This window comes from Tamandua tetradactyla, chromosome 15 (assembly GCF_023851605.1).
Source record: "Tamandua tetradactyla isolate mTamTet1 chromosome 15, mTamTet1.pri, whole genome shotgun sequence".
In the NCBI taxonomy this organism is placed as follows: Eukaryota; Metazoa; Chordata; class Mammalia; order Pilosa; family Myrmecophagidae; genus Tamandua; species Tamandua tetradactyla.
This window is the reverse complement of record NC_135341.1, coordinates 72,987,954-73,013,616: the sequence shown is the minus strand read 5'-3', so window position 1 is coordinate 73,013,616 and position 25,663 is coordinate 72,987,954. Positions and strand designations below refer to the sequence as shown.

Below are 25,663 nucleotides of genomic sequence, written 5' to 3'. Positions count from 1 at the left end.
GCCCCTACCTATACTTTTTTTCTGATCAATTTTGAACTAAATTATAGGCATCAAGACAACCGTCCCGAAAAACTTTCCCATATAGCCCCAAAAGATAAGGATTTTTCCCTTTATATCTTTATCATACTAAATTAACTAACTAAATTTAACAGTCATTCCCTAAGATCATTTAATAGCCAAAAAGGTAATTCATTGACATGAAATCTAGGTTACTGACTTTGCATTGTAGTAGAAATAGAAGTAATTAAAACAATAATAAAAACCATATTGAAAGCTAATAATAGCTAGCACTTAATAATTACCATGCGCCATTTATTGTCATTTAATTTTCAAAACAATGAGATTAGGTATTACTATTACCTCTATTTCATTATGAGAAGGAAAAAAGGCTCAGGAAATTGTAAGTCAATTGTCTAAGGCCCCCACATGGCATGTGGCAGAGACCAGATTGAACCAGATCATTCATTCCTTTCCTAAAGTCCATGCTTTTAACCATCTCACTATATTTCTACTCACTGGGTAAATATTTTAGTAGCACAATATGCATTAGTAAAAGGGGTATTGTTTGTCATAGTTAAGTATTTACAGACACCAAATTACTAATTATTAAAAATCATACTGTACAAAGTTTGGACATATAGTACAATAAAAGGACATTCAACCCTCACAAAAATTTAAAAGGCTTCCAGAGTTAAATTACCTGAGACAAAAACACTAAGGGCTTGCCCCCTCTTTCCTAAATAATAATTTTGATTATCATCTTCAGCTATTATTCATAGTAGAGGTCCTTTTTGTCTTACTCTTTCAAAGATAATCTATCACTCCTTGGCACTCTAAGAGTAAGAAAGGCCCCCTGTCCCTCTGCAGTTAATAAAGAACCACTTGGTCCACAATAGCAGGACTGCAGTAAATGGTACCAGGGATGAGGCATTAACCAACTACCCATCTGTTATGGATTGAATTGTGTCACCTGCAAAAGACATGCTAAAGCTAAAGTTCTCATCCCCAGTCCTGTGAATGTGAACTTATTTATAAATTGATGTTATTAGTTTGTAGATGTTATTAGTTAAGAAGAGGCCAACTGGTTTAGGATAGATCATAACCCAATATGACCAGTTTCCTTATAAGCAGATGAAATGCAGACACAGTAAGGGAGAGACAGAGAGAAGGCATGAGACAAAGACATGACAGAGGCAGAGAATGAGTTATAACAAACATTATGGTTTCCCAGCTACCCACCAAAGGCCAGGGGACAGGAATGGAATGGATTCTCCCCTTTAAGAGGAAGTATGACTCTGCCAAATACCTTGATTTAAGACTTCCAGCCTTCAAAACTACAAGAGAATAAATTTCTGTTTAAGTCAACTAGTCTGTGGTACTTTGTTACAGCAGCCCTGGCAAACAAAAAGTTTTTGGTACCAGTGAGTATAGCATGCTGTAACAAATACCAAAAAATTTTAAAGTGGCTTCAATATTAGGTAACGGGTAAAGGCAGGGAGAATTTCATGATGCTTGATATGAAAAACCTAGATTGCTTTCAAAGATACTGTTGGTAGAAATATGTATGTTAAATGTGTTTGTGATGAGGCATTAAAAGGAAATGACGAGTGTCTTATTAGAAACGGAAAGAAAAGTGATTCTTGCTATAAATAGCAAAACTGTGTTCTGATGTGGATGGAAAGCAGAAGTTGTAAGTGATGTACCTGGATATTTAGGTGAGGACATTTCCAGCAAAGTATGGAAGGTGCAGCCTGTTTTCTCCTTGCTACTTTTGGTAAAATGGGAAAGAAAAGAGATAAATCAAGGAATGAAATGTTAAGCAAAAAAAGGAACAAACACTCAATGCTCTGGAAAATTTTCAGCCTACCCAGATAGTGTGCTTTGGAATCAGGGCCAAGGGTGTGGCTAAATAATCATTTGCTAAAGAGATTAGGCATATGACCTGTGTTGGTTTGAAACTGTTATGTACTCCAGAAAAGCCATGTTCTTTTTCCTAGTCCAGTCTTGTGGGGGCAGGCCTATTGTAAAGGTAGGACCTTTTGATTAAGTTCTTTCCATGGAGATGTGTCTCTGCTCAGTTCAAGTGAGACTTAATCCACTTACTGGAAAAAACCCCAGCGCCAACACAGAAACCTTTTGAGATACAGAAAGAAAATGCCCCTGGGGAAGCTGTTTGAAATCAAATGTGTTTGTTTGAAACTGTCATGTACCCCAGAAAAGAAAAGTCATGTTCTTTAATCCTCATTCAATATTGGTGGGTGGAATTTTTTTTTTATTGTTTCTGTGAATTTGTGGATTAGGTGATTTCCATGGAGATGTGTCTCCACCCACTCAAGGTGGGGTTGCTTACTGGAGCCCTTTAAGAGGGAACCATTTTGGAAAAAGCTTCAGTGCTGACAGAGCCTGCACAGCCAGAGATCTTCGGAGATGCAGAAGGAAAATGCCCGCAGGGAAGCTTTATGAAATGAGAAAGCTAACAACTGTTGCCATGTACCTCTCAGCTGAGAGAGGTGTCCAGAAGCCAGAGATCCCAGAAGATGCCAGCCATGTTCATGCCTTCCCAGCTGACAGAGGTGTACCGGATGGTACCAGGCTTTCTTGAGTGTAACCTCTTGTTGGTGCCTTAACCGGGATATTTTCACGGACTTTGAACTGTAAACTTGCAATTTTTATAACCTTTTAAAAGGCATTCTGTTTCTAGTATATTGCATTCAGGAAGCTTTAACAAACTAAAACACCAAAAAAACAGCAAGCTCCAGTCATGTGCCATCCTAGCTGACAGAGGTTCCCAGATGCTATTGGCCTTTCTTGAGTCAAGGTATCTTCCTCTGAATGCCTTAGTTTGGATATTTTTATGACCTCAGAACTGTAAACTTATAACTTAATAAATCCCCTTCATACAAGCCAAACAATTTCTAGTATACTGCATTCCAGCAGCTTTAGAAAAGAGATTTTGGTACCAGAAAAGTGGGGTGCTGCAGTCTGCAAGTGCCAAACATGTTGGAATGGCTTTATAATAGGATAGAGAAGGTTCTGGAAGAACAGTGATATGCTTAAAAGAAAAGGCCTGAATTGTTTTGAACAGACTACTGGCAGAAATGTTGACTCAAAAGATACCTCCAATGAGGCTTTAGATAGAAACAAAGAATGTGTTATTACAAACGGGAAGGAAGGTGATCCTTGTTTTAAAGTGGCAGAGAATTTGACAAAGTTAAGTGCTGGTAATGGGTGGAAGGCAGAATTTGAGACTTATGAACTTGGATATTTAGCAGAAGAGATTTCCAAACTAAATGTATAAAATGCAGCCTGGCTTCTCTTTGCAGCTTATAGTAAAATGCAATAGGAAGGAGACAGGCTGAGAACTGAACTCTTGGGTACAAAGAAATCAGAAATTGGTGATCTGGAAAATTCTGAGCTTCCAGACAGAGAGACTGCAGAGAATAGCACCCCAAGTGAAGATTTAACCAAACAGGGAACCAGACACCCATTTCCAAAAGAGCCAGAATTGGAAATGGAAGGGCCTATTCATTAATGGGTATGTTCCATGTATCCTGCATGGAAAAGCTGGTAAGTTTCTTCTGAGACCTGTATAAACAGAACCACTGCCAGTCTGAACTAAAACGGACAGTAAAGAGGCACATTGAAAGAAAAATTACTTTAAAGGCAGAAACATGGAAGGCCTGAAACCAAGAAATCTCAGGCCAGGAGAGCAAACCCACTCATCCACATGGAAAGGGTGTTTGCCCCGGAAGCAGAGGGCGGGCCTTCGCCTAGATGTTCAGGAAGAATTCTGGTGCCCCAGGCCTCAGAAAGGGTGTGGCACATTCCTTGGGGATTGGGGATTGCTGCCACCCCATTGTCCTGGAGGGGTTGGACATGTGCCCCAGAGATTGTAGAGAGTCCGGGTGCTGCCCTGATGCTTGGAGATGATGGAGCTAAGAAAAAGATGGTCTCCCCAAAGTTCCCCAAGGTTGCAATCCTCACCATAGTGTTTGAAGAGAATAGGGTCACTGCATAAGCCCTTAGAGAGGGTGGGACTTCCATTTTATCACACCCTGAGTATAAGTGACTCTCAAGACTTTGAAATCTAATGGAGTTTGCCCTGCTGGGGTTAGGAACTGTTTGGGTCCAGTGACCTCAGTTTCCTTCCAATTTCTTCCTATGGAAATGGGAATGTTTGTCCCATGACTGTCCCTCCTTTATACACTGACAGCAGATAACTTGTTCTGAGTTTACATGTCCAGAGCTAGAGAAGAGTCTGTGCCTTAGAACACACCAAGCCTGTGAATGATTTTGATGAGATTTTGTAATGTTCCTGGCTTTGTATTGTATTTGTATTATTACTGAAATGGTTTAAGGCTTTTGTGATATTGTGATAGAATGAATGTATTTTGCATTTGGAAAGAACATGTCTTTTGGGGGTCCAGAGGGTAGAATATGCTGGTTTCAAACCATTATGCACCCCAATAAAGCCATTCTTTTCCCTAATCCAATCTTGTGGGGGCAGACCTATTGTTTAGGAGTGACTTTTTGATTAGGTTGTTTCTATGGAGATGTGACCCACCTGATTGTGGGTGGGACCTTTGATTATGGAGATGTGTCTGTCCATTCAAGGTAATCTGCTTACTGGAGTCCTTTAAGAGGGAAACATTTTGGAAAGAAGCTCATAGCCAACACAAAGACATTTGGAGATGCAGAAAGAAAAATGTCCCTGGGGAAGCTACTTGAAACCAGAAGCCAAAAAACCAGCTAAGCCATGTGCTTTCACAGCTGACAGGGGTGTTCTGGATGCTATCAGCTTTCTTGAGTTAAGGTATCCATCTCTGGATGCCATAGTTTGGACATTTTATGGCCACAGAACTGTAAGATTGTAACTTAACAAATCCCCTTTATAAAAGCCAACCCATGTCTGGTATATAGCACTCCAGCAGCTTTAGAAAACTAAAACATGATCCTTGGATCCATTCAACATCTCAGCAGAAGCCAGCAATAGAGATGTGCTTTATCCAGGAAAGATCTGTGGAAGACTCTTTTGTCTGATGACTTGAATTCCTGTGAATGGCATGAAGATGTTTTAATTTGTAAAAGCTGCCGGAATGAAATATACCAGAAGCAGAATGGCATTTTTTTTTTTTTTGCATGGGCAGGCATCAGTAATCAATCCCAGGTGTCTCGCACAGCAGGCGAGAACTCAGCCACTGCGCCACCATTGCCCGCCCCAGAATGGCTTTTAAAAAGACTTTATTAAGTTGCAAGTTTACAGTTCTAAGGCTGTGAAAATGTCCAAATTAAGGCAAGGGTATAAAAATATCCAAACTAAGGCAAACAGGGAAAGATACTTGGCTCAAGAAGCCTGATGACATTTGGGGTTTCTGTCTCGGCTGGAAGGCACATGGTGACATCCGCTAGCTTTCTCTCCAGGCTTCTTCAATGGCTTTCTGGGAGTGATTTTTTTTTTTTAATTCATCTCCAAAAGTCTCTGGCTGTGTTGGGCTCTGTTGTCTCTGGTGGCACTGTAGCATTTTTCAAAATGGTCCCTCTTAAAGGACCCCAGAAACAACCCCATCTGGAATAGGTGGGGATACATCTCCATGGAAACAATTAAAAAGATCTTACCTAGCAATACTGGACGAGGATTAAAGGACATGGCTTTTCTGGGTATATAAGTTTCAAACCCACACAGAAGACAAGATTTTTAAGAATTTTATATCAGCAGAGCAACTGCCAGCCTGAACCAAAAGGGTCAGAGATGGAAAGAAATGATGAAATGAAGAAATGGATAAAAGACAACTCCAATGGTGGAACTATGTATGCAGAGGTATGGACCAAAGGGATCTCCTTGGATCAAGAGGGTGGGGCCCCAATGTTCAGAGAGGGTGGAGACACTACCCTGGCATTCTGAGAAGATTTGGTCCACCCCAGCGTTTGGAGAGGATGGGGCCACACTACCCTGTTGTTAAGGTAAGATGTGGTTGCTACTCTAGTATTGAAAAATGACATGGTTAAAACCCTAAAATTAGAGAGAGTGAGGCCACCACCCTGGTGTTCAAAGAGGGTGGGGCTGCTGCTCTAGCAGGCCCTGAGGACAAGGCACTGAATCACTGTACTCTTAGGCCTTGAAATCTAATGGGATTTGCCCTTCTGGGTTTTAGATGCGCTTGGGATTATGGTCCCTTTTTTCCTTCTAATTTCTCCCTTCTGGAATGGAGTATCTATCCTTTGCCTGTCCCACCATTGTATTTTGGAAACAGATAACTTGTTTTCTACAAATAGAGAGGAATTTTGCCCCAGATGAAGCATACTCATAACTGATTTACATGAGATTTTGGACTTAAGAGTTGTTACTGAAATAGCTAAGGCCTTTGGGATGTGAGGCTGGGCTGGATGCATTCTGCATGTGGAAAGGACAAGGCCTTTTGGGGTCCAGAGGGCATATGATTATGGACTGAACTGTGTTCCCTCAAAAGACATTTCAATTCTAAATTTCTGTGAATGTGAGTTTATTTGTAAATAGTATCTTTAAAGATATCTTTTAGTTATGATAATGACAAACTGGGTTAGGGTGGTTCCTAAGCCAGTACGACTGGTGTCATTATAAACAGATTAAACTAGCATACAACAAGGGAAAGACAGAGACAGAAACAAAGGATTTGTGATAGAGGCAGAAATTAAGTTATGCCACAAGCCAGAGAACATCCTGGATCTTCAGACTCCAGAGAATCAAGGCCCTACCAACACCCTCATTTGGAACTTCTAGCCTCCACAACTGTGAGGCAATAAATTTCTGTTTAAGCCATTAGTCTGTGGTACTTTGGCCAACTAGTCCGTGGTAGTTTGTTACAGCAGCCTTGCTAAACTATGACACCATCTTTTTCTAGGATGACCTAGATACAAGTGAAAAAATGTTTCTCATACTTACTGTTCACTCAGAGTTTATTCAAGGAATAAAGGGCCAGGACAAATCATAGTAATATCTGTGTTGGAACATTTTAAATCATACAAAGAGATTCGCTAAATTTTTTATGCTGAATTATAGTCATTTTTTACATTACCTCATCTCCTGATTTGTACTATGAAGACTCTCAATAACCTATACTACAGTAATGTAATTTAGTGGTTACTGGAGGATAATTTCAAGTGAGAAGTTCAGGAAATCCAAGTATTTAGTGCAGTAATTAAACCCAAAAATAATTATTAGATAATACCACTTTAATTAAGAGAATTAAGCCCTTTGGCTAGGATTCAATTTAATTACTAAATCATTAAAAGTTAAGATAAATGAAGATTAACTTTTAAACTGCTAGGTAAAATCTTTTTAAAGGTAAGTATCATGATAACACAATTAAGATAGAATCCCATTATAACCATTACTCACTTTATAGAATTCACATTCACCTGGAGGGTCACAAAATCTGCAGGTATGTCAATATAGCAAGCACCTGGACGACCATAAATACTGCTTCTCACTGCCTAAGTTAATCACAAATAAAAAAAACAGATTTAAAAAAATCTCAATCTTTATTATTTATTTCTCTTGAAAATAATTTAAGGCTGCAAAATGAACACTCAATTTTTGTAACATTTTTGATTGGAGTAAAACAACATTTTAATTAAAATTGAAATGCCTTCTGTTGAGTCTATATAAAGATATTTTTGTTTAAAAGAGGAGAAATAAGAAAGAAAATACTCATGAGCGCTTTAAAATTCACGTTTTATTACACTTTATTTATTTTATCCACTTGGCTCTGACCAAGAAATCTTTACTCTGAAACATGTACTTTCACCTCTTCCCAATCCCAATGATTTGTCAGTTTTCAGAAACTGTGATGTTCTAAATGTGTGATAAGTGGTTTTTAAAACTCATATTTTCGAAACAGCTTAAAATGTAATTTCACTTATAAATATTGGTTAACTAAAATTAAATTATAATATGCTGTTTAATCTACTAAGGGATGCTCCTATGTGCATTAGTGTCAAATTTCCAAAATAACCTTTAGCACAGGAAGTAGGGCACACAGGGTTCCATACATGTTTATTTTTGCATAATTTTTAAAAACTTAAAAATTAAAGCACAGAAGAAACTTTTTCAAAAAGAATTTTATTTTACCTCTCTGCTTCTATAATTAAATAAATGGGAGGGATCATCGAATGTGAATAGCTATTTTTAAATGTCATTTTTAACTACCTGGGTATATGCCTCATTTTTTTTCAATCTACTGAGAATAAAAATAACACAGGTGTCAGCAATTGAGAAAAACCAGTTAACTCAGAAAGCTTGTAATTAAAATTGTACCTTTTCAATAACAGAAGGAATAGTTTCTACGCTGCTTGGCCGAGCAGAGAACTTGCTATATAATCTACAAGCTTCCACCTATATGCAAAAAGAAAATCACTTAAAAGTCAGCACACAAATCATATTACTCATTAAAAATTAGACAAACTGTTAAGTCATTACTTTCTATTATTTTTAGAGGAAAGATGGCAAAGATGTACTATCTGGATGTTTCTTAAAAGCCTGTGCAGGTTCTTGGCACAGGGGAGAGTCTGGCGGCTTGACCAAGTCAGAGGAGACGCAGCAACCTGTGACTCTGGACCGCGACCTGTCTTTGACTCGACCGGCATGCCCCAGGCCCGGCCCGCGCGGCACGGCAGGATGAGCTGCAAGGTGGCAGCAGAAGACTCCTCAGCCGCAGCTGGCCTCAGTCTGGAGCAAGGTGCTGTGGAGCAATGCAGCCTGGGAGACAAGGATGAATCCGAAAGATCGGTGCTGTGGTCCTGGGTGTCGTTTGGGGAGGGGTGCCATTGCCAGGTTTCTTGGGAACAGCAGGATTTTGCCTGATCAGTGCAGGAGTCCTGTACCTCTACTTCAGCAACCACCTACACATAGATGAGGAAGACTACAGTGGCACGTGGGAGCCTATGACATCTTCTGCCTTGTTCACAGTCGTCCAGATCATCTTTTACACTGTCATCCACTATGACTGATCGTGTACAGTCCCTGCATGCTCCCTGCGCAGTCCAAAAGACTTTTTTAGTTATAGCACAGAAACATGATTGTAGGAGCACTCCAGCCACATGGAGTCTAGGAAACACATATTACCTGGGCTAAGAATCTGTATGTTGGGCATCAGTGTTTTCTGCAAGGATTGTGACCTGTAACTTTTTTAAAGAACTGTCTACCTTTTGGGGAAGAATTTCTGAATTGCCCATCACCAATCATTTCTTGGATACTCATCCCTAACCACCCATTTGCTGAGTGGAATTGGTCATGTGATGTACCTCTCCATCTGAATGAGACATTAAATTGTCCTTGATCTTCACCAGGTACATAGTTTTTGTTGTTTGTTTATTTATTTATTTACCTTTGTATTAGGTGTACAGTTTTTAAACTATCAGTGGCATTTCAAGTCTTCTAAAAGCAGTATGTCTTTATATGTGGGGTCTGTAGCACCGTACGATCAGTCTAATAACAGTTTTCTTTGTACAATGTTTTCAGATACTTGAATAAATCAAATCTTTAACTGAGGGGGAAAAAAAAGTCCTGTGCAAAGCACAGTCAATTTCTGCTTCAATGTAATACAGTAAGCATATCAAAACGACATCATTTTCATTTCTCAGATAGGCAAATATGAAAAAGTTTGATAATACCCAGTGTCCACCAGTACATAGGACAACAGATACCTAAAAACTGATGAGAGTACAAATGGGAAGGAAAGTTGGCAATATCTACTAAAAATTTAAATGGGCATACCCTTGGCCCAGAATTCCACAGCCAGGAATTATATTCACACTAGTGCACAAAAATACAAACTAAAGTGTTTACTGAAACACTGTTCTCAATATCAAAAAAATTAAAAATGCAAACTCATCAGAAGTGGACTAGTTTAATAAACTGTGGTGCATTCGCAGAATAGAACACTATGAAAAGTGTTAAAACGTTATAGAAAAGAATGCAGTAGATCCAGATGTACTGATATAGAAAGATATATTATATGAAAAAGGTATAGCATAATCTATAGTGCGTGATTCCATTTACACTCCTCCAAAAGAGACACCATCCATTTAAATCATAAATTGGATTTTATATGCATAAAACAATTTCTGAAAAACTACATCAGATACTTAAAAGTGATTAGCACTGAAGAGAAAGGGATAAGTGGCAGAAGACATTTATTTTTAACTGCACACCCACCCTTCTGGATTTTTTAAAGCATGACTATAAATTACTTTTATTAGAAAAAGTAAAAGAAGTTTAGTATCTGCTAAAAAACCTGGACATGAACTTTGATGAAACCTCAAAGGTCCCTGTCACATATTGTAGAAGAGATGATTTAGGTCCCCAAATGTGAACAAAAGTTACTAACAATTGGATGCGTTGACCATAAGTAAACATTCATTCTGCAAATAGTCTGATATTAGGTGGCAGTGTCCTCTGATGGGCTCACCAAGATTGAATAACTACAAAAATACACATCAGAGAAGTCTTTGATGAAATTATTTAATACAGCTATATTTCAGCTATATGTACATCTCTGTTGAATATCTGCTTTCCTTTATGGACCTTAAAACTCTATAACAGCAGGAAAAGGATATATCTTGTTTACTTCTGTAATTGCAGCAGCACAATCAATATTTACTGACTGACTGGTTTTAATTATACCAAGTTTATGTTACACTCCTTTAGACAGTGATAATTAGCAGTTCATTCCTTAAACACCAGTCCTAGCTTTAGAAAGTAACCATTTTATATGCAAAAGAGCATATTTTCAATTTTTCTAAAAACTGTATCAGGTTCAGCTATAAGACAAAAGAAAAAGAAACTATGTCACAGCCCTTCTTTAATATTTATTTATTTATTTATTTAATTTATTTATTTAGCATGGGCAGGCACTGGGAATCGAATCCAGGTCTCTGGCATGGCACTTCTTTAATCTTTAAAATCATAATTTCATGTGTTTCAACATTTCCAATTACTAATGCACTTTGATTCTGACAGCAACACGACAGATTTTAGAAATATGAAAAGCTTAATGTCTGTGACAAGATCATAATGCCTTTTTGTATTTATGAGTATACCTCTGGTCTACGTACACCATCATTTTAATAAATTTTTTGTTTATACTTGGGGGAACAAAATGTATTACTTCTCTTACTACCTTGATATGCTACATGGCTGTTACTTCTTTATTTTTTCCATTTTAAAATTCAATACTATGTGTATACATTTATCATATTGGTGACCGTTAGTTTTATGGTGTCAACTTGGTTAGATTATGGTGTTCATTTTGTCAAACTATGGCCCAAGTACTGTTGGTAGGATTAGCATCTATAATCAGCTGACTTTAAAGTAAAGGAGATTATCCTCAGAAATGTAGATGGACCTCAGTCAATCAGTTGGATGAAATTCTTAAAAAGCAGAACTGATCTTTGATCAGCTCTGCCTTTTAATCCAAGGATCAAAAGAATTTCTACCTTAAGACTTCAACTCAACTCTTATAGAAACTTCCAGTCTACTAGCCTCCCCTAAGTGGGGAAACTCAAGACTTCACCATCACCTTTACTGGAAATTCCAGCATTCTAGCCTACCCTACAGCATTTGGACTTGCCAAAATTCCATGAGTCAATTCCTTAAAATAAATCTTTATATCCTATTGGTCCAGTTTCTCTGAAGAACCCTGATGAACGTTAATATATGCAAATTTTTATCATAGCCTATTGTTTACTTGCCATTGACTAGAATGTTCAAGTTTCTTGTTACAATAATAATCCATTAAATTTTCACCAGTTTTCCTTTTATATTTTGTCACTATGCTGTTTGGAACATGTAATTTCAGTAGAGTTAAATTTTCATTGTTTAATGTACCTTTGATCACTACATACTGATTGTCTTTTTTGCTTGTTTGTTTGTTTTTTGCATGGGCAGGCATCAGGAACAGAACCTAGATCTCTGGCATAGCAGGAGAAAACTCTGCCTGCTGAGCCAGCATGGCCCATCCATGGTTGTTTTACTTGATACCTTTTGCTGTGAAATCTCAGGTCAGATGGTAAGAGAATTTAGATCACATCCCAACTATCAATCTGTTCATATATTTTAGTTTTGAGTATTTCTATAAGAATCAGATATCTGCATTCAAATCAATTCAGTGATCTTCCATTAGGTCTTTTTATTTAATCTATTAAACTCCTATTATTTTCTTTTTTCTGGAAAAAAAATTCATAATGGGCATTATATTCTGCTTTCTTTTTTTTTACCTATATAGTTTTTGTAGTAATCTTAAATTTCCCCTTAAATAACTTCTCTTATCTACTTATTTTTCAAATATATCAGCATCTTTTAAATAACTAGTATTATTTTCTACCATTAACTAAATAAAACTTTAATTCCTTTCCATGAGTATAAAACTTCAACTTTCACATTAACCTATACTAGATTCTGGTATTTTATATTATTTTATCATATATAAAATTCTATTTAAGTTTTGAAATTCTCACAATGATTCCTGATTTATCAATGGACAGTGTCAAAAAAACTCAGCTCTTAAATTTGTTCTATAAAATGTTCAAACATATTTATATCTTAAGTATCAATCACTTACTCTCCCCTACTTGTTTTCCACAACTATTTTTAACCTGTAACTCTTTGCTGACTTGAAATTTTTCCAAGTTTCTTTTAGTTTTGAAATACTTTCCTTCAGGCTTCTAAAATAAAAATGAACTTTTCCTGGGTCTACTGGTATTCATTTTCAGGAGGATTTTTTTTCACCTTTTTACTTTCCTAATGTCTGGAGGTAATAGCCCAAATCATTTGCTGTCCTGTATTTTCTTAGCCCTTAGAAAATAAGCCCTTATTTGTAGAGCTTAAAACCTTGTCAAAAAGGTGTATTTTTTGAAAGATTGATCCTCACTGGAGCACTTCTTCAACATCAATCCTGAAGTTGTCTTTTAGTTCAGAAAATTTACATTTTAATTACTTTGAGTACGTCTATTTACTTTAATTTTTTGTTTTGCAGGTAGGAGTTTTTAATTTATTTTCCATAATTTCAATGGTGTGTGACCCTGTTACAAAACTCCAGAGTAAAAATCTTAAGATTTGGGTACCTGAGGAAACTCCTGGAATGCTCCCATTGTTTCTTGACTTCTCTCAGAGGCACCACCAATCACAATCAAGGGCCTGAAATATTCATTTTTGTAAAGAAAATTAAGTTTTCCTTTAAGAACTGTAGATTTAATCAGGAACGCTGGATATCTACATACAACAGAAATAAAGTAGATCCTCTACTTCACATTACATGCAATAATTGATTCAAATGGATCAAAGACCTAAATATAAAAAACAAAATTACAAAAATCCTAGAAGAGAGCTGAAAGGAATATCTCCAGAACTTTGTTTTACGCAACAGAGTCTTAGACTTTACATCAAAAGCACAAGCAACAAAAGAAAAAACAGACAAACTGGGCTTCAACAAAATTAAAAATTTTTGCGCATCATAATACGTTTTCAAGAAAGTGAAAAGACAACCTACAGAATAGGAAAAAATATTTGGAAACCATGTATCTGATAAGATTTTAATATACAGAATGTAAAAAGAACTCCTACAACTTAAAAATAAAAACACAAAACAACTCAATTAAAAAAGTGGGCCCAGAGCTTGAATACACATTTCTCCAAAGAAGATTTGCAAATAGCCAATAAGCACATGAAAAGACGCTTAACATCATTAGCCACCAGGGAAATTCAATTCAAAACTAACAAAGTGATACTACTTTGTACCCACTAGAATGGCTATTACTTTAAAAATGGAAAATATCAAGTGTTGACAAAGATGTGGACAACAGGAATGCTCATACATTGTTGAAGGGAATGTAAAATGGTGCAGCCACTGTGCAAAACAGTTTGACAATACCTCAGAGAGTTAAAAATAGAACTACCATACGATTTAGCAGTCTAACTTCTAGGTATGTACCCAAAAGAATTAAAAGTAGGGACTTAACAGGTATTTGCACACCAATGTTCATGACAGCATTAACCACAACACCCAAAAGGTAGAGGTAACCAAGTGTTCATCAATGGATGAATAGATAAATGGAATGTGGTATATACATATAACGAATACTATCAAGCCATAAAAGGGAATGAAGTTCTGATACATGCTACAACATGGATGAACCTTGAAGGTTGAATGAAAAAGTAGACGCAAAAGGCCAAATAGTATATGATCTCACTTACATGAAATAACCAGAATATATCAATTCATAGAGACAGAAAGTACATTATAAATTATCAGCGGTTGGGTTTGGGGTAGGACTGAAGAATGGGGAATTAATGCTTAATGGGTACAGAGTTTCTGTTTGGGGGATGGAAATTTTTGTAACAGATACCGTTGATGTTAGCACAACCCTGTGAATGTAATTAACACTACTGAATTATATACTTAAAAGTGTTTAAGATTGGAAAATTTATGTTCTATAAATAGTTACACAACAAAAATTTAAAAAAAGAAAAGAACTGTAGATTTTAAAAGATTTAGGAAACAACCTAATGTGAGAGAATCCTTCTTCAAAATATCTGAAATATATAGTAAATACTTTTCCTTCTCCTCCCCTCCTTTTTTGAATACTGATGCTAAACCTGAAGATGTGATGATGTAAAATCAATTTCTATACTGTTCTTAACATTCGTGGGATAAGTATACTTTCCTTAAAAGTATATTAAAAAAAAGATGGAACTATTAAACTTTACCACCAGGGAAACCCCTGATACTGTGTCAAACATTAGGGACACCCAAATCAATAGGCCAAGCCCTTGATCTTGAGACTTGCTCTTGTGAAACTTATGAATGTAACAGAGAAGCTTAGACTATCTATAGGCATGCCTAAGAGTTACTTCTAGAGGACCTCTTTTGTTGCTCAGATGTGGCCTCACTCTCTAAGCCCAAATCTTCAAGTGAAATCATTCCCTTCCCTACTACATGAGACATGATATCCAGGGGTGAAATTCTCCCTCGCTGTGTGGGAGATGACTCAGAGGGATCAGTCTGGCACCAGGGGATCAACAATGCCATCCAGACCAAAAGGGGTAAAGGAGTGTAACAAACAAGGTTTTAGTGGCTGAGAGAGTTCAAATGGAGTTGAGAGCTACTCTGGAGGTCATTCTTACACAAGCTTCAGTTAGACATTGATACCCCAACTGAAACCATTCCAGCCAATCCTAAAGAACACCTAGGGCAATACACAAGATGCTACAAAGGTTCCATGAACTACAGTAACTTTCTAGAAACCTACAACATTCAGATGGGTCCCTGGGCAAGATAAGTCCTGAAATCTAGAGGGTCCAGTCTCTCCAGTTCATCAGCTAGTTCTATCTCCCTATCCCATATCACTGACAGCCCCTTTCAACATGAAAAAGTTAGAGTGGGCATAGCCCAAATACCCCTAAAGAGTGGGAGAAAGACCAAAGGTGATAATGGCATTATACAGAGAAGGTAGGCTTTAACAAACGAGTATGACTGCTGAATCATTATATTGATATTTCTTTTAGTCTCCGGTATCTTTGAGCAACTAGAAGTAAAAACTTAAAATTGTGGTACTGTAACCCACCAAACTCTGAAATCTGTTCTACAACTAATTGTTGTGCTGTATTTTGAAATTTATTGCTTTTTTTTGTATATCTGTTATTTCTCACAAAAAATTAAAAAAGTCAATTGTGATGATAAAAATGTATTTATTCCTTCTAGCCTCCAATGTTCTGGAGCAGCTAGAAGGAAAAATCTGAGATGATGGTATGGTAGCCCAGGACAAACTCTGGGATCTGTCCTGTAACTACTTGCTGAAGAGTGCTTTGAAAACTATTGCTTTGTATATATGTTATACAATAAAAAACAAGTTTAAAATAAAAAAGTATATTAAGTGACATTCCTCATCAATAAAATTCTTATTCCGCAAAGTGAAGGAAAACAAACCTAAAGTTGCTCAAGAAATATAAGAACCTAAAGCAGAAAAGGAAAAAAAGAGAAAGAGTAGTAGTGGTGGTTTGAAGCTGTATGTACCCCAGAAAAATATGTTCTTAAAGATCTAATCCATTTCTGTGGGTGTAAACCCACTGTAAATAGGACCTTTCAATGAGGCTACTTCAGTTAAGGCGTGACTCACCCGTTTCAGGATGGGTCTTAATCCTATTACTGGAGTCCTTTATAAATGAAATGAATAAACATATAGAAAAAAAAGTCCACAGAAAGCAAGAACCTCAAACAGAACCCAGATCAAAAGGAAGAGACCAGGAAATGCTGCCATGTGCCTTGTTTTGTGTCAGAGGAGCCAAAGTTCTCTAGCAGCTGGTCCTTGGAAAGAAAGCATTGCCTTGATTTGGACATTTTCATGGCCTGAAACTATAAGTTAACAAGTTCCTGTTTCTTAAGCCAACCCATTTCACGGTATTCACTTGTAGTAGCCTAGGTAACTAAAACAAGTAGGAAGGAAAGAAAAAATAAAAAAGATAAAAAATTAATGTCAAGGAAAAAAAGCCCTTCCCACTAGAAAGATTAAATCTTTTATGAAGTGATTAGAATATAATCCTCTTCAACCTTTTAAAGTACCAGAGAGGAGGTTAAAGGTAAGGTCACAGAATAAATACTAAGCAGCTTATAAAGTAAACTCAATAAAAATTCAATTGTTATAAAGCAAACTCAATAAAAATTCAATTGTTATGCTAACCATGCAGCATAACGTGAAGAATTACATACACTCTTGTATACTGAGCTGGGATGTTTAAATGAGAATTCATCACTTAAACAGAACTATACATACATTCACATACATATCTAGAATATATATATATATATTTGTGTGTGTGTGTGTGTGTGTGTGTAGTACGATGTTCCAAAATATTAACAGTACTTATCTTTAAGTAAAGGAATTGCTGGTGCTTTTTATTTTCTTCCTAATACTCTTCTTTTTTTTTTTTTTTTAAATATTTTTATTGATAAATCTTAAAATATAAACAGTCTTTAACATACAAAGATTCCATACATGGTGTATAATCAATGGCTCACAAAATCATCCACAGTTGTGTATTCATTACCCTGATCATGTTTTAGAACATATGCATCACTCTAAAAAAAAGAAAGAAAAAAGAAAAAACTCATACATATCATACCCCTTACCCCTCACTCTCACTGACCACTAGTATTTCCATCTACCCAATTTATTTTAACCTTTCTCCCCCCATTATTTATTTTTTATCTATATTTTTTAACTCATCTCTCCATACCCTAGATAAAAGGAGCATCAGACACAAGGTTTCCACAATCACACAGTTACAATGTAAAAGCTATATCATTATTCAATCATCTTCAAGAAACAAGGCTACTAGAACACAACTCTACAGTTCCAGATACCTTCCTCTAGCTACCCCAATACACCATAAACTAAAAAGGGATATCTATATAATGCGTAAGAAAAACCTCCAGGATAACCTCTTTACTCTGAAATCTCTCAGCCATTGACATCTTATTTTGTCACATTTCTCTCTTTCCCTTGTGGCTAAAGTTTTCTCAATCCCTCATCCCCAGAGTTCTGAACCATAATACCAGGGAGATTTACACCCTTGGGAGTCGTGTCCCACGTAGGATGAGTTCACTTGCTGCGTCAGCTTAGCCAGAGATGCCACATCTGAGCAACAAAAGAGATTCTCTGGGGGGTGACTCTTAGGCATAATTTTAAGTAGGCTTAGCCTATCTTTCGCAGAGTAAGTTTCATAGGGGCAAACCCCAGGACTGAGGGCTCGGCCTATTGATTTGGTTGTCTCCACTGCTTGCGAGAATATCAGAAATTCTCCAAATGGGGAAGTTGTATATTTCCTCCCCAGTGCCCCAAGGAGACCTTGCAAATACTTCTTTATTTACTGCCCAAATTACTCTGGGATATCCTAATACTCTTCTTAATTTCATCTATTTACTAAGCCACTTAAGCACTTCATTCCAAGTCTTCCTACCCTAGATCAATGCTTGCTTCATTCAGTGAAATCATGCAATGATATACTTAAGAAAATGTATAATAATTTGTTTACCAACAGTTCATGTTTGCATTTGCCATACCACCCAAGGCGTGAATGAGACCTGGACCAGAAACCACCAGGCAAACTCCTGGCCTAGAAGCAAAGCAGAATTTATTAAAAGGATTTCAAATGCAACAACCTCAGAGTTGAAACATACATGCAAATAATAAAACAATTATTAGGTTATTTTTAAATTAAGAAACAAGAGAAAAATTATATCAGTCTCCCTGCAATAACTAAGAAATAATAACCTATCAGCCTCACACTGCATTTCATTAATCTCTTCACATTTTGCCCCTGTTATATTGGGGCTGAACTGAGTTAACTTAGGGTTAAAGCACTCAATGAGAAGCTATTGTCATATAACTCAGTTTTCCATCTCACATTTATGAAGTAATTTCTTAAGAAGCTCCGTTAAAGACAGCCTTTAAAATAACTATCATCATCAAGTAAATTAAACATGTAGAACAGCTCTCTTCAATAGAACTTTCTGCAATGGAAATGCTCTTTAACTGCACTGTCCAATATGGTAGGCAGTAGGCACATGTGGCTATGGGGCACTTGAAATGAGGCTAGCGCAACTAAAGAACTACAGCTTGAATTTTATTTAATTTTAAATAATTTAAATGTAAACTTAACCACATGTAGCTATAAGACAGTACAGTTCTAAAAGTTCATTCATGTAACAAAGTTTTTTAAAAGATAAACTTCTGACTATTCCCTAATCATTATTCCAGTAATTTTGTAAATGAAGGTACCAATGACTTTGTGTTTTAAAGATTTTCTAGATTAAAGGAAAAGATTAAAATATCATTCATATGTAAATAAAAATGACAGAAAAAGGTAAAGATATTGTTATTTCGATAACCTATTTTTCTCAGGTTCAAATTCAGAAGGTTCCTATCAGAGAACAGCTAATCTGTTTAAATAGGTCCAAACAGACTTTGGGGCTTTATTAGTTTATACATCTTAATAATTTAATCATTAATTCCATTTTTAGAAAAAAAAATTTTTTATTAAAGCTAACAAGTAAAAAAAGATACAAATTATAGTGTGAATCCAAATCTGCTTAAAAAATAAGTGTGCAGAAAAAAGAAAATATAACAAAATATTATCATTTGAGGGGTCACAGATGATTTTAGTTCCCTGTATTTTCCAAATTTTCTAAAATGGGTGTGTCTTTTTTTTGTTTATTAATTTTTAATAATAAGAGAGGGGTGAGTGGTTAGATAACATAAGTATAAACTAGATAATCTGACTAAGTGAATGATCACTTTTTTTTTTTCACATGGGAAGGCACCAGGAATCGAACCTTGGTCTCTGGCATGGCAGGCAAGAGCCTTGCCTGCTGAGCCACCGTGGCCCACCTGAATGACCACTTCTGAGCTGAGTATTTTTGTAATAAGTTGGGGTTGTTATGAGATCCAAATTGAGGTATGACTCATTATTTCACTATCTGATCACCAACAATTCACCTTGTAAACAGCAATGTGTTCCCCTCAGAAACACTTTTTTCCTAGTATCATTATCCTTTTGCCCTGATCCTCAGAATGTTCTAAATTTCCTTATTTTTATTTATTAATGCCATCTCCTATAATCTCTTTAATCAATTCTACTGAGAAATATAATAATTTACCCCAAATATCAAAGTAATTAAAACCAAAGAGATTTTTCATTACCTGCCTGTCAGATATCCAACTGCAGAGGCAGCATAACAAGCCTACAGAGAAAGAATACTGGGACTTACTGGTGTCCTTATGATACATGCAAGATAGTTATTTACTATTAAGTAAGAGATCAGAATTTAATGGTGAAGGAGGAATTGGAATGCTTTGCATTTTATCAAGAAATATTCCACTCGAAAAATGAAATAAAATAAAATAAAATAAAAAATATTCCACTCATAATTAGGTATCTAATCTTGGTTTTAGGTTTTTAAGGAATTTGTTCATTTCATGATTATTGTTCATAATATCCTCCTAGAATTTCTAAAATAATTTAAAGATCAATAGGATCAGTAGGAATGTCTTCTTTTTTATTCCTGATATTGGTGATTTGTGTTTTCTTTCTTTTATTCTTCATTGGTCTAGCTGGGGGGCTATCAAATTTATTAATTTTTTCAAAGAGCAAAATTTGGCATTGTTGGTTTTTCTCTATTGTTCCTTCATTTCTATTCATTGATTTCTGCTCTTACATTTATCGTTTTACTCCTTTTGTTTTGGACTTTTCTTCCTTCTTGAAATGTTAGCACAAAGCATTGGTTTTTTTATTATTTTTTACTAACAGATTGATTTAGAGCTATTCTAAGAACTACTTTTGTAGTTTCAATTTTTATATCTCATTTTTATTAGCATTCAATTCACAATATTTTCTATTTTCCATTGTGACTTCTTCAACCCACTAGTTAATTAGGATCTGTAGTGGTTTACTTCATCATCCTGATATTAGTAAGTGCATTTTCTCTCATCTATTCTTGCGTAGTCTTGCCTGACATTTAGTGATTTTATTAATATTTTCAAATATTTACAAAGTACCAACAAGCGTATTGCTTAATTCTCAAACAGTGCAATTTTTTTCTAGATATCTTGTTAGGTAGCTGATGGCTGGGGGTAAGAGGCCGTACTGAGTCAGTCACACAGACACACAGCACACGACTCAAGAGACAACCCTCGGGTGAGTGGAAGGCGTCCGCTTTATTGAGGAAGTGGGCAGGCTTATATAGGCTGGGAGCATGCAGGGACACGTGTCAGGCTGGGATTGGTCACCGCTATTGCTAGGGTGGAGGGCAGGTTTCTGGGATTGGTCACCATTGTTGCTAGGGCAGAGAGCAGATTTAAGGGTAGCGCTTTTGGCGCGAACCACCGCCAGTTCCGGGAAGAAAGCCGGTCCCTGGCTAGGCCATTTTGTGTTGCCTTGCGGTCTCATTCCCACCCTCTTTGCAATACATGCATGCCTCACGGGAGCCCCTTCTGAAGCGCTTTTGCTTTTGCCTGCCATGTCGGCTTCATCCTCTCCACTCCCCACTTCTGAGCCCAAGCCTCCCCCGCCTCCATAGCATCGTTATATCCTCCCTTCCCTTATCCCCTGCAGCCACCGCTGCCGTTGCTGCTCCTCCTTCACTCCCCCCTCCTTGCGCTCCTCCCCCTAATCTATTCCTTGCAGTAACTGAGGTATGACAAAAACCCCCTAGCTTGAAGGCCCGTTGCATCGAGTCCCGCTAAATTGTTTGTTTAAGATTCATTGCAGACGCGGCTGAGAGGAAATGAAGCGCTGGAGACAACTGTTGAAGATTTCTATCGTGAGCTGCCATCAACAACCCCCTGTGCACCCTTCCCCCCTGCTCTCCCACTGGCTGCTGTGTACCCCTGAGTCCCAAGGAAGTCCTCAGGCTCCTTGAGGCCCCCATCCCCCTCCCACACACGGGTGGTTTCTGGCCTAACCCTTTCTCATGCACTCCCATTGTCTGGGCTTAGGCTTTGTCATAAAGTTGCATCGCCTGCATATCCACGGTCTCCATTATAGCCAGCCTAAGCTGTGCAGCTCAGTTCTCCTGTGTGATGATCAGCAGACAGCCAATGAGGGGTAAGACCTCCTGGGGAGGCAACCTAAGACAGGTGCTGCTGCCCCTCGTTTCCAGTGGCTTAGCTGGTAGCCAAAGACGGGTTAAGACCTCCGGAGGAGGCAACCTAAGACAGGCACAGTTACCTGGAAAGCTAAAAAACAAAAAAGGAGGAATTGATGGAGAAGCCATAAAATATTGCCAACATGGCTGCTGTGGCTGATGCAAGGCAACACAAAATGGCCTAGCCCGCGACTGGCTTTCTTCCCGGAACTGGCGATGGTTCGCACCAAAAACACTACCCTTAAATCTGCCCTCCGCCCTAGTAACAATGGTGATCAATCCCAGAAATCTGCCCTCCGCCCTAGCAACAGCAGTGACCAATCCCAGAAATCTGCCCTCCGCCCTAGCAACAGCAGTGACCAATCCCAGAAATCTGCCCTCCGCCCTAGCAACAGCGGTGACCAATCCCAGCCTGACACGTGTCCCTGCATGCTCCCAGCCTATATAAGCCTGCGCACTTCCTCAATAAAGCGGACTCCTTCCACTCACCCCTGAAGGTTGTCTCCTGAGTCCTGTGCAGTGTGTCTGTGTGACTGACTCAGTACGGCCACTTACCCCCAGCCATCAGCTAACCAACAATATCTTTCTATTATGAAGTTCTTTTTTTTTTACTTCCATATGGTTAAACACTATATGTTTTCAATAGTTGGAAATGTGTTGAGATTACCTTTATAGTTTGTATAAGGTTAGATTTTACTTTAAAACTGGGGAACAGCTCATAATCAGGAAGAAAGGAGATATGCCTCTTAAATAGTTTTTGAACCTCTTCTCACATTCCTTCTTATTCACTACATTAGTTCAGGCACTAGTTAAGTCCCCCTTTGACCACAGCAAAAAGTCAGATTGCTTGAGGGATGTATGTACTGAGAATCTCTCACAGGCACCTCAAATTCACTGTGATCAAAACTGAACTCATCACCCTTTCCCTCCAAGCTGACTCTTCCCTCTGGATTCCTAACCTAAGTTAGTGGTATTATGACCCATGGAGTCAATCACACAAGCCCCCAAACCTCATCTCCAGAAGAGTTTGTCCATCCCTTCCTTCATGATTAATATTCATCCTTGAAGGCAGCTCAGGTATCATCTCTGAATTCTCCCTGAAGCCGTAGGCTGAACTGGGTATCCTTCCTCTGGGCTCCCATGGCATCCTGAAATGTCTATCACAGCATTTGCCACACTACAGTGAATTGTGTCTGTCTCTATAGCTAGATTAAAAGCCCCTCAATATAAACTACATATCATTTATCTATATATCCATTGCCTGGGATGTTAAAAGTCCTCAACTAAGCTTAAGGTAATAAAACTCCAAGCTGGACTATGACTCTGGCTTCTGCCCTTCTGCCCTATACACTACGCTACCACCAAAATCAAACCACCTTTGCTCTGCATCAAAAGGTGAAAATCTAAGTATGTCTCCCATCTGTTTAGAAAAATCTTTAGACTCCCCATTGTCTACTGAATTAAGCCCAAACATTTTTCCCATGAAAAACACTCTGCACAACCTCCCCTGAGCCTATTCATTAAGGCTCACAGCCCACCAAAGCCTTTAAGCTCTTGATGGAACATCATGAACAAATATTACCTTTATAGCTGATCTTCCTTATCCCACTCAAAGAAAAATGGTCACCCCGTCTGTGTTACTATTGTTTCCTATGTGCACATGATTTAGATGTGCACAGACTAGATACGTTTCTCTGTACATTGCATTCATGCTCCCAACCTGTGATCACCTTAAAGGTTCAGACTAAATCTCATTCCTTCTTTATATCCCTTCTCTCCCAAAGGTACTTAACAGTACCTAGAACATAGAACCTATTCAATAAATGTTCGTTGTTTGAAGAAATCAATGCCAAACATCCCATCTCTAGAAAAACAGTAAATTAAAGGCCCCATTTATAGATCAGTAGCTTTATCCTCATATAATGAAAGAATAGGAAAACTTGGCCTGCATTCATCCTGCAGGTACTCCCTGAGCACCTATTACATGCAGGCACCACCCTAGCACTGAGGATACAGCTATTAAAAGATGAGATTACCTCTCTGCCCTCCTGTAGCTCACAGTCTAGTGGGGAACCCAGAACTCACACAAATAGAACCCAGAAATAGAGGTATAACAAGAAGTTATGGAGAGCAAACCACGGGAGGCCCAGATTCAAGCTAGGAATCCACCCTTTCCAATTCTGACATTCTAGAATACTCAGAGCATAATTCATCATAATAGTTAAAAGCATGAACTTTGGACCCAGAATGCCTGAATTCCAGCCCTGGCTCTGCCAGTACCAGAGGTGTCACATCAGGCAAGAGGACCCACCTCTTTTTCTTATTTCTCAACTAAGAGTAACAATAGTTCTTGCTTCATAAAATTGTTACATTGATAAGGTTAAAGCACCAGAATGGTGGTAAGTGTTGAGTATCTGCAAGAACTATCAGCCATTATTACAGATCATTCCCAATAATGCACTGATTTTCTTGCACCCATACTCACCGCTTGCTCATTCCTCATCCCGATGTACCTAATGCCCAGCTCCTGTGCGGCAACCGCGATTTCGGTCACTGGGATGCCTACGATGCCAAATATATACTCCACATTCTGAGGGCCGGAAAACAGGGAAATAAAAGTCGTGCCCCCCTTCACATCCCTCCCTGCCTCCCTCCCTCCTAGGCGCTGAAAGTAACACTCCACGGCAAGTTCCCACCGCCCCTCGCCTCCAAAACGATATCTCGGCCCCCGCCGGCTTCCGTAGGAGCTTTTCTTTGCAGGCACATCATTCGTACTTGCGTTTTCAGGGCCTGAGCGATGACTTTAGCACCAGACACCTCCTCCTCGCTCCTGTCACCGCGCTCTGCAAAGTCACTTTCCGGCATTTTCCACCTAAAAGTTCAAGGCACTCCCACAGTGGACAGCCAAGCTGACACAGTCGCCCAGCAAAAGAAGCTCGAACACCAACGCGCACCAATTGCCGCACCGCTCCTCTGACTGACAGGAGGAAGGCAACCAACCGCTTTAAATACCGAGAAGGAAGAGGCGGGACAACCCGGCCTTGGGGTGAGGGGAGAATGAAAACATAGCCTTTCTCCTATTGGAACCCAGACCTCTTCCCAGCTCTGCCATTCGGGGCGTAGGCGTGTCAGAAGGAGGCGGGATTAGCCGGAGGCTGCGGCCTATGCTCTACAGGTAAACCAAAGGTCGGAAGCCTCGGGGCCTGTTCCCTGACTCTACAGTCCCGCTTTTCGGGACTGCCAATGGAGAGTGGCGCCTGCGCAGAGTCGAGTGCCTGGAGAGGCCTAGGGGCAGGTGCGGGACGGGGCGTGGCGCGGTCGCTGGCTCTCCCGACTCGCCCCGCGCAGTTCTCGGGGCTGGGGGCAGGTGCGCAAAGGCTGCTGGGAATGAGGTGGGCTGGAGCGTGCCTTCTTTTGGCTGAGTAGTCGTCGTGTTATGATTGGCCACACCACGTCCCTTACTTGCACAGTGATTTCTGCTTTCATGACTTTGTGGTTTCGTAATCCCTGAATCATAGTATTGCACTTTAAGTCCGTACACGGTGTGCTGTTACTCGTTTTTAGAAATTTAGGAAACCGAGCTTCCAAACACAAGAGTAACTTGCTCAGACTGAATTCATCCCTTGTTTCTGATTCCGAATCCAGTTTTCTATCCACTGCTCAGCCCTTAAGCCACAAAAGATGAGAAAGTCTCTTTGACCCTAGTTAGATTTGAAATCTTTTCTCTACCCCTTGCTGCTAATCCACATTACTCTCCGTCCTTGCCTTTCCAAAGTCAGGAGATACAGATTTCACAATTCTTAGAATCTCTCTCTACCTGTGATCAGTGCCTGCATCCGATAACATTTTTTTACTGCAGTTTTATTGGTGTATAGTATATATTCCCGTGCCATGTAATCATCCAAAGTGTACAATCAGTGGTTCACATTAACATATAGCCGTGCATTCATCATCACAATCGACTTTTTTTTCTTTTTTTGTGAAAAATA

General features: G+C 38.5%; 2 protein-coding genes across 9 annotated transcripts in view; one reads left to right on the top strand and one right to left on the bottom strand.

The window, feature by feature from the left end:
• The window catches only part of HACL1 (2-hydroxyacyl-CoA lyase 1), a 54,928-nt gene extending 29,901 nt beyond the window's left edge, over positions 1 to 25,027 (bottom strand). Inside the window, exons 1-7 of one of the 7 annotated variants that reach the window (XM_077130075.1) lie at positions 24,492 to 25,027; positions 24,160 to 24,264; positions 19,732 to 19,772; positions 18,065 to 18,145; positions 13,099 to 13,171; positions 8,294 to 8,371; positions 7,376 to 7,470 (exon numbers count right to left, since the gene is read on the bottom strand). In XM_077130075.1, the coding sequence (XP_076986190.1) occupies positions 7,376 to 7,470; positions 8,294 to 8,371; positions 13,099 to 13,171; positions 18,065 to 18,145; positions 19,732 to 19,772; positions 24,160 to 24,264; positions 24,492 to 24,539 (521 nt within the window). In that variant the 5' untranslated portion in view covers positions 24,540 to 25,027. The other 6 variants (XM_077130074.1, XM_077130079.1, XM_077130078.1 and 3 more) reach the window with 6 other exon arrangements.
• BTD (biotinidase) overlaps positions 23,906 to 25,663 on the top strand; it is a 42,329-nt gene continuing 40,571 nt past the window's right edge. Inside the window, exon 1 of one of the 2 annotated variants that reach the window (XM_077130082.1) lies at positions 23,906 to 23,971. In XM_077130082.1, coding sequence (XP_076986197.1) covers positions 23,922 to 23,971 — 50 coding nt within the window. In that variant the 5' untranslated portion in view covers positions 23,906 to 23,921. Of the gene's footprint in view, positions 23,972 to 24,458; positions 24,850 to 25,663 lie in introns of those variants that run through there. The other variant, XM_077130083.1, reaches the window with a different exon arrangement.